The following is a 10,000-nucleotide window of genomic DNA, read 5'->3' as shown; positions in this document are numbered from 1 at the left end:
TAAATGGGTTAGAACATTCATGGGGGGGCCCCGCAGTGAATCCTTGTACCCAGGGCCCAGAGTTTGGTGCAACGCCCCTGGGGACGTGTGTGTGTGTGTGTGTGTGTGTGTGTGTGTGTGGGGGGGGGGGGGGGGGGCGCTGGATAATTGCGGGTGCTTGAAGAGGACCGTGTGTTCGCGCTCTCGTTGTTTCATTACCGCTCAAGTGGCGGAATGGAGCGACGGACGGAGAGACGGAGAGAGAGAGAGAGAGAGAGATGGAATGAGAAAACGAGACGGCGAGAGGCTACGAGAGGGAGAGAGCGGCGGAGGAACGAGAGGAGTGGAATTAGACACAGGAGTGAGAAAGAGAGGAAAACCGCGAGAGTTAGGAGGGGAGAAGTGAAGGAGGGTGATGGTAGGGGAGGGAGAGAGAGAGAGAGAGAGAGAGAGAGAGAGAGAGAGAGAGAGAGAGAGAGAGAGAGAGAGAGAGAGAGAGGGGATAGTAAATCAGCTCTCTGGTCCATGGCCCGTGTTCCCCAGCTCACGGCGGCCGTCTGATTAAACCGTTTAGACCGGTTTATTATGCATCATTGCGTATACTTATTTTAACTATAAAAAAATTAGCAGATCTACAAGCTCACAGCGGCACCGAGTGCAGCGCTGCGAGCTTGTAGGTCTGCTATTTTTGAAAAGTCGCGAACGTTTGAATTTTGACCCGATTTTGACCCGATTCTAGTCTAAATCCTTCTAAGGTTTTTTTTTTTAAAAACACGTTTCTATACGTCAGTGGTTCTCAAACTCTCTCATGTCAAGGACCCCTGTATTATATGTATTTGGCCGCCGACCCGGTCTCAAAATATTTTGTATATTTTGTATCCGGGACCACCCCGCAAGCAAGTAATTGAGTTACAAATGTTCACTAAAATCAGATATTCAAAGATTTACAAAAAATGTCATGATTTTTTTCCAAAATAGCAGATCTACAAGCTTGCAGCGCGGCACTCGGTGCCGCGCTGCGAGCTTGTATATCTGCTATTTTTCAATGGTTAAAGCATTCAATGATTCTAGGGCCTAAATGGCTTAAAAAACAATAGCTGTTCTTCATTTAAATGGAATTCTAAATCAGCTTTCACAGGCTGGAGAGGAGAGGACGAGAGAGGTGGGGGCGCAGAGGGGACGAAGGCCCCCGTGCGCACGCGCGTGCACACACATACACACGCACACACACACACACATACACACAAACACACACACACACACACACACACACACACAGACAGTACTTAAATATGACATTCATGCACGGACAAACAGATACACATACAGACACGACATTCAAAGAGCGGACACGGACCCACATACACACGGTCAAGGACATGCAACGCAGGCTGGCACGCGACCGCAGTTTTCCCCGGTGAACCTGAGCGCAACGGTGGGGGCCGATGGGCAAGGAGACTCGCGAGCTTATGAGAAACAACTAAAATGAGACCTTAAAACCTGGCGAAAACAGTTGCGTGCATTAGCGCAAGATGACGATAAAGGAAATCATTACATGGAAAGCATTAAATTAACTTCTGAAAAGCCTACTAGGCCTTAAAACCTGGTGAAAACAGTTGCGTGCATTAGCGCAAGAATAGATGAGGATAAAGGACATCATTAAATGGAAAACATTAAATTAACTTCTGAAAAGGCTTCCAAGCCTACACTAGCCTACTAGTAAAACTAGTGGAACCGCTATCTTTCCACACGTGAATAATTGTGGTTGTAAATAATAACACAAACAATATAAATCCTTAGTCTAGTAGTGGGAAGAAGGGGTTATCATCCCCACATAACTATTAAATATCTTGCAATTGGCGACGAGAAATCAGCAACAGTAGTCAGTGGTGTGTGTTCCCCACACTCCCGCGCCCCCACCGTTGCGCTCAGGTTCACCGGGAAAACTGCGGCCGCGGCTGGCACACGCACGCACGTTTGCATTACTAGACTTGTCAGGACGTCAACCTTTTAGAACAGTGGTCTTCAACAGGGGGTCCGGGACCCCTAGGGGGTCCTCAGATATACTACAGGGGGGCCGCCAAATCTTTGTGTGATCGGATCATGTTTTTTACATTAACCACTTGAACCCTAGCATCCCTATTCTGAGTGGAACATTAGCCAAAAATAGCAGATCTACAAGCTTACAACGCCTCGCAACGCGAGGCGTTGTAAGCTTGTAGATCGGCTATTTTTGTCAAAGAAGAGCAGACTAAAGTATTTGATGGTTCAAGTGGTTAAATGTCTGAAAATACACATTCCTCCAACATGATGACGGTGCTGTCAAACAAGTCTAAGCTGTCTATGAAATCTATGAAAATCTCTCTTCTGCAACACAATTTTATACAATATGTAGTGGGGGGTCCCTGCTTCATCTCTCTCTCAGCTAAGGGGTCCCTGGCCTGAAAACGTTGAAGACGCCTGTTTTAGAATGAAAATGTTACGATTGCCATTTCTGCCAGCTCACAACATCGCGCTGCGACAAATTATGAACTCTAACCCCCAACCCCTAAATCCTACCTCTAAATGCCAAAACCCTATAACCCAAAAGAAATTGCAATTTCCTTTGGGTTGGGCCTTGTTTTGGCTTAGATTGACTGGCCTAGAGTAGCCTGCAGCTGCAGTGTACAGGGAGCTGTCCACAAACGGTGGTGCTGAAGATGTTAAAGCCATGAGCTGCAGCACCAGTGGAGCTGTCCACCGTCCCACTCTGTACCGTGGTGCTGAAGCCAGCTGCCCAAAGAGGTGGTTCATTTGTGCCCCTACGCTGCTACTCTGAGGGATTATGCTCTCTCAAAACCTATTTTTGTCATGGACCCCCAAATGTATAAACAGTACATTTGGCCACAAAACCACATCTGAAAATGTTCTGTGCCAGGGAGGGACCCCCAGAAGAGATGCAGAATAGCCAACATATAAAATATGGATAAATCGGTGTGTGTGTGTGTGTGTGCGTGCGTGCGTGCGTGTGTGCGTGCGTGCGTGCGTGCGTGCGTGCGTGCGTGCGTGCGTGCGTGCGTGCGTGTGTGCGCGCGTGCACGTGTCACAGTTTCATTGTGTTTCAGTGCCTACTGTCAGCAAACTTTCTTTCACAATGACGATGAGACAAAAGGCACCCCTGGTCAATGAAATAAAAATTACAGTTTTATTCCTCTTCATCACAAGTGTAAAGGAAACCATATTTCGGATGAATGATTTGATATCCAAGCTCATTTTAATCTAACGGTTGTATTTGCACTTTGGTTAGAGGATTTGCAGAGAGGTATTTCACCTATCAAGCAATCACTCACATATCGGGCAGAAACCCAGTGTTGTTTTTGACAGCAAAGTTTGATTAAATTTTTGTCATAGTCTTTTGAATAAAATGTCATTTAGTTTTAGTCATAATTTAGTCACCTGAAAAGCATTCGTTTATATTTTAGACTAAATCTACTGTTGATTTAGTCAACTGAAATGTATTTTGGCAGGCCTTGATGGCATCGTAATGACTGATTTTACACTTGGTTGCAGATCTACAAGCTCACAACGCGTCGCGCTGCGCCACGTTGTGATCTTGTAGATTGGCTATTTTCAGCACACAACAGCTGAGAGCAACCAAACATAAAATGACTCTTCTCCACTAGTTCCTCCCTAACGTTTTAGTCTGTTTTTTTATTTTGTTGACAAAATTGTCAATATATTTAGTCTTAGTTTTAGTCATCACAGCTTAGTTTTTATTTCGGTTTTTTTTCTTACGTTTTTATTTCGTTTTCGTCAGTGAAAAAAACGCGGTCGACAAACATTTTTCGTCATAGTTTTAAAATTAATTAAAGCCCTACTTGATCATACTACAGCGTAGTAGCAGATCTACAAGCTCGAAACGCCACGCGAAGTGGCGTGTTTTGGGCATGTAGATCATGTCAATGTGTGTTTTCAGATATTTAACCACTTGAACCGTCAATACTTAACAAACTTGACCTTTCATTCTATACTTGGTCTGCTATTTCTCCCCCTCTACACCAAACCTCTTTGCTGAAAATAGCCGATCTACAAGCTCGAGCTTGTAGATCTGCTATTTTTTGGCTACAGTTCTCAGAATATGAACACTAGGGTTCAAGTTGCTAATATAAAACGGATTGAAAGATTTGGAGGACGCCCTGTAGTAACTCTGAGGACCCCCTAGGGGTCCCGGACCCCCTGTCGAAGACCCCTGAGCTAGAGGAATTTGGAGGTAGAATAGGCGAGTGCCAGTAGTGTGCGTGCGTGCGTGCGTGCGTGTATGGAACTCTTCCAATGCCATTGTTCACAGAAAGCACAGGCAGAGAGCTACTCAGCTGGGGAGGACTGGAGTACAGTGTTAAGAGAAGTATATGGAAACCATGAGGGCTCTATGTCTTCATTACTGACAACATTATACCAGCACAAAAACACACTCTTCACTCTCAACAGCTGGAAGCTGGTAATGGCAAACTCCCCTCCCCTGTACTGGTTTCTGAAACAAAGTGCCTCTCCTCTCCTCTCCTCTCCTCAATTGCACTTTTCCACCCTTATACTCTATGAAAGAGTCAAGTTTTCAGTTAAGGGCGAGAACTTCTCCCTCCTGAGTGCACGTGTCATTGCTTTTATTGCTCCTTTTTTATCCCCATCTCTTCTACCTTATTTTAGTTTTTATTTGACTGTTATCCACGCTGCTGAGGAAGGCTGGAGCGCAAGAATTCTACTGCCTATGTTTTAGCTGTCACACAGAAATATTGTGTGTGACAATGAATACCTCCGAATTGACCCGCACAGGTCTGTAACTCTGTAACTGAGAGTTTACACGTGGAACCAAATGGAGGGTCCGTTTGGATTCACTCTCATCGAGGCAAATTAACACTGAGGATTTTGGGGGTGTAGATTGTGGTTTGAGGAAGACATTATGTTACTGCGACTGTAGGTTAGGGTTAGTGAACGGTCACAGCGTCACAGCATGTCCTTATGTATGTATGTATGTATGTATGTATGTATGTATGTATGTATGTATGTATGTATGTATGTATGTATGTATGTATGTACGTACAGTATGTATGTATGTATGTATGTATGTATGTATGTATGTATGTATGTACGTACGTACAGTATGTATGTACGTACAGTATGTATGTATGTATGTATGTATGTATGTATGTATGTATGTATGTATGTATGTATGTACGTACGTACGTACAGTATGTATGTATGTATGTATGTATGTATGTATGTATGTATGTATGTATGTATGTACAGTATGTATGTATGTATGTATGTATGTATGTATCACTGGCTAGATGGCCAAGAATTGGCGTCACATGTCGCCCTGAGGCGTCTGTGTGTAACCTTATTTCCAGTGTTATTCATCTTTGTGCCCTATGATGCATGATATTTTTATATTCGTACACTCTCAGAGTCGGAGACAGGGGCCAATACTGATACATTCACAAATTGGTACCACCCAAGGTGACCGTACGTTTTTTACATTTTTGTCTTCGTACATGTCTCTAGTTTACATTTTGGTAATGATACCCTTTCTGAGACCCAGCTTAATTGGTGTTATCAGCCACTAGAGTCAGTGTCCCATTAGCTTTACTAAACAGGGACAAAAAGGTAAATCTGCTTAATCTGCTTTAAGTATGAGGGGTCAAACTAGTTTTTTTTTTCATGATTCTGAATCCATTGCAAGCATCTGTTTTGCACGAACAACATTCCTTGGGCTAAAAACGACTATGGTTTAGTGATGAAAAGTGATGAGTCATCAATTTTCACATTTTTGAGGGGGCCGTTTTAGCCCAAGGAATTTTTTGGTGCAAAACAGATGCTTGCAATGGATTCAGAAACATGAAAAACCCCTAGTTTGACTCCTCATATGTTACTTAAAAGCAGATTATTTTTTCCTTTTTTTTCCCTGTATAGTAAAGTTAATGGGACACTGACTCTAGCAGGTGATAACATCAATTATGCTGGGTCTCAGAAAGGGTTATCATACCAAAACGTAAACTAGAGAAATGTAGGAAGACAAAAATGTAAAAAATGTATGGTCACCTTGGGTGGTACCTGTATCAGTATTGGCCCCTGTCCTATTGGTACACTCTCAGAGCTCCAGACCTGTTGGGGTCCATTTGGTCCCATTGTTTCAGTACTTGGGGGTCACGGTCTCACCTCTGTCTCCAGGAAGCGCCGCAGGGCTCTTCTCTTCTTGATGCTCTTGCGGCGGACGGACACGGCCACGCTCAGCGCCACGATCACCACCACAAACAGCCCGCCGATCACCCCCGCTGCGATGAGCGGAGTCCTGCCAAGAAGGGGGGAGATTAGCATGGCTAAAATGACAGCAACAGAGGAGTCACACCAAATTCTGGGCCCTGGGTACAAGGATTCACTGTGGGCCCCTTCATCCATGAATGTTCTTCATATAGGGGAGGGAACGCATTATTACACATTATTTTGTGCTTTAAATATAGAAAAATAGCAGATAGTAGGTAGATCTGCTGTTTTTGAAAAATCGTGAACATTTTTGCAAGTCCTTGAATATTTTTGACCCGATTCTATAAGTGTCTTCTAAATTTTTTTTTTCTTTATTTTTTTTTAACCTATGTTTCTATGTCAGTGGTGCTCAATCTTTTTCATGTGAAGGACCCCACAAATTATATGTATTTGGCCACGGACCCCCATCTCAAAATATTTAGTTCCAGGGACCCCCCCTCAGAAGCAAAATTTCAGTTACAAATATTCGCTTAAAAAACTACATATTATTCCAAGATTTGCACGCATATATTCACAACTTTTCAAAAATAGCATATCTACAAGCTCGCAGCGTGGCACTCGGTGCCGCGCTGTGAGCTTGTATATCTGCTATTTTTCAATAGCTAAAGTATAAAATAATGAAGGCCCCTCCACCTTGGGCCCTAGTAACTCAGTCCCACTTTTCCCCCCCTTGTGACGCCCCTGGACAGCGATATGCAACCGGTAAGCTTGTGTGAGTAAATGTATATCTGTATCATTTTGTGGACAGTGCGTTCGTCGGGAAACATTGCTTGTAACACCCTGGCCGGACTGACAACAAACCTTGCACGGAGAGGCGAAATACTTTTTTCCCCCTTCAGTGCCTGGCCATTTAAAAGTAGTTACACTTTCCGCTTAACGAAAGCCAGGGGACTAATTTGGGGCGAGTGCTGCTCCAGAGACCAACGGGCAAAAAGCTCTCACCTGCACTGACAAAATGACAGAGAGGGTTGAAGTGATGCGCCCATTAAATTATCACACTCAACTGGCTTCAGCCAAAGTATTAGAACTCCTCCTGATCTTTTCCACCATCACCCTCTCCTCCTCCTCTCTCTCTCTCTCTCTGGCCTGAACCAGTGGCGTCAGTTCAGAAAAAGCTAAGGTATGGCAACATGACTGGTATCTTGCACGCGCGATACCAGTCATGTTGCCTTACCTTAGCAACAGGCATGATACGTTTATTTTAATAAGTACATTTTATTTTACCCCCCGTTTCTACGGTTTCTTGGATATGGCAGCCTGGAATGGTTGTTCCATGGTTGCAGCTAAACGTGGCATGTTAGTAAACGTGCCACAATTAACAATAATGCATTGCACCTGTGCAGCTGACTGGGGTAACTTGGGAACATACCATTTTATCAAGATGGGGAGAATACAAGTGTGGAGAATAATAATTATAATACCTTGTTAAAGTGACCATTTTGTTAAATGTTGCATCTGTAGTTATTTTACAGTAATTTAACAACATAACCAGCACAGGTAGACAAAGAGACATTCATGGATTTATATTTAAAAGTAACTTTCATTGTCCCCCCTGGACCCAGGGTATGGCAGGGAGCTGCCATACCCAATTGACGCCCCTGGCCTGAACAGAGAGGGAAAAGGTGCTGGGTTGTGGAGGCTGTGGTGGTTGTGGAGTGGAGGGAGTGCAGCTTGCACATAATTACAGTACGCTAAGGAGAGAGAGTGAGAGAGCTGTTTGGAGACTTTTTTTGTAACGTCAGCCACTATGAGCAGAGTTTTTTCAGGATTTCAGTAATGGTGCCCTATAAGTGGAGAGTGTAAAAGGGGAACCATTTGAGGTCTCCATAGTTCGTTCACCTATAGACTGCAGCTATGCTCAAGACCAAAAGATACAATTCAAATCCTACATTTCGATGTACAACCATGTTTTGCAGCAGACATACAGTATAGCCGATATATACAAGCGAATGGCGAGGGCTTGGAACGCGAAGGGCGTAAGTGACATTTTTCAGAATTTTACTCGCAAGCTTTTCATCGATTGTTATTATGAAATTAAAACAACATATTTAAGCAATCTATACTTGTATCCTACAGATTAGTCTTTATGGAATGCATTTTTTTTTATATATCATTTTTATTCCACGATTTTGTAACCCATTTTCACCCAGTGCCAATTGCCTATGTAATCCTGGGCTCTGCTCTCCCTCTGCCGCGCTTGGGGAGACAACGGAGTGACCTCATGCTTCCTTCTATGCATGAGGAGTCCAAGTTGCTTCTTTTCACCTGACAGTGGGGATTTCCTGGCTGGCCAGGGGAAGGAATGCATGGATGGAATGCATTTTACATGCTATTTGTTATTTTAAATTAAATAATTGCAATCAATGAAAGGCTCTCCTGTAAAATTCGGGAAATGTCACTTTACGCCTTTTGCACTCCAAGCCCTCAATGTGGTTTAAATGTAAAAAGGAAAAATGTGTTCAAGGCAATGTAGTCTCTCACAACAGAGAAATATTCCACAACCGTCAAATGCTCTGTAACACCGCCCCTGATACCGGTAAAAAGGAAGTTGTCCATTGTGTCTTTTCCGTTCAAAAAAAGACCTTGTGAAACATCTTAAAGTATATTGTTGACCAAAGGGAAGTGGGGGGGAGGCAGACATCCGTTTTACAGCCTTGAACCTTTTCAGCACTTCCAGCTGGAATGGAAGCTTTTGAACATGGAGTGAGTCAACAGACTGTGTGGTGAGACTACTGGCGTGGTCACTGATGAGGCTGATCGAGGACTCTGGCCATGTTTAAAAAATGTCACTGAGTCGTTTTCAAAAAGTTTACCGCATACACAGAATCATCTTAATAAATGCGCGTCCACATGAAACCTCTGAAAACGCCACGAAACCGCTGTAGTATATACTGTATGCCTGGCCTGTGAGTGTGCTGTAAAGCTGTTTTTTCCACTTTTTTTTCCACTTGTTGCTGACGGTGTGGTAGTGGAAGGGAGCAGTACATTGAGCTGTAAAAGCCCTATCAGCCTCAGTATTCTGCATTACGAACGCAGTGCTGATGGGGGGGCGCCATGTTTGTTGTTGTTGTTTGGGGGGGGGGGGGGGGGGCGTTGCATTGAGGGTTAACTCAGTCGGTGCCATATTTTAAGTGGGACCTCTTATATTGCCGGTTCGCCAACAAAGGGTTAAAAAAATAGTGTGCACGCTGGTGCACAGATCATGCACTATGCATGTGCGTGCTTTTCACAGCTTTCAAACAAAAAAATCTGCTTGGAAATCCGTTCAGGCATTCAGGAGAAGGCAGCCCTTATGTTTTCTTCAAATGTAAACAAACATGGCTGCCATGTTTGAAAGATGGGGTTGGAATGGGGGTTAAACATGCAATTTCGCGATCGCAATCATGCCTAGTACACTGTTGGAGGTCCAAATTTTTCAATTTTTTTTTTTTTTTTTTTTTTTTTAAAAGACGTTCAGAAGACGTCTGGCAGGGAGGTCCATAGTTAAAAAGACGTTTTTATTATAGAAACGTCTTTTTTGGCAGGGTATGAGGGAAAATTTAGGCTATAGTGTCATTTTGTGTGTTTTTCGTTGTACACACGCAAGGGCACCGTATTCAGATTGATTCACTCTGGGACCCGGTTTGGGGCACCCAAAAAAAAAAAATGTGCGCATACGCCTACAAATGTCTCCGTCTCCGTTTGAATTTCAATCCAGAAAAAGCATTTGCTTCTGGCGCGCTCT

The 10,000-nt window shown here is 43.7% G+C and overlaps 1 protein-coding gene across 1 annotated transcript in view; it reads right to left on the bottom strand.

Moving 5' to 3' along the window:
* Window positions 1–10,000, bottom strand: part of erbb4b (erb-b2 receptor tyrosine kinase 4b) — a gene marked incomplete at both ends in the record, with an annotated part of 423,596 nt that overhangs the window by 118,931 nt on the left and 294,665 nt on the right. The window contains one exon of the mRNA XM_080752915.1: window positions 6,172–6,304. Coding sequence (XP_080609041.1) covers window positions 6,172–6,304 — 133 coding nt within the window. The remainder of the gene's footprint in view (window positions 1–6,171; window positions 6,305–10,000) is intronic.

This window comes from Nannobrachium achirus, assembly GCF_963921795.1.
Source record: "Nannobrachium achirus genome assembly, chromosome: 22".
NCBI classification, from domain to species: domain Eukaryota; kingdom Metazoa; phylum Chordata; class Actinopteri; order Myctophiformes; family Myctophidae; genus Nannobrachium; species Nannobrachium achirus.
This window is presented reverse-complemented; position numbering and strand designations above follow the sequence as displayed.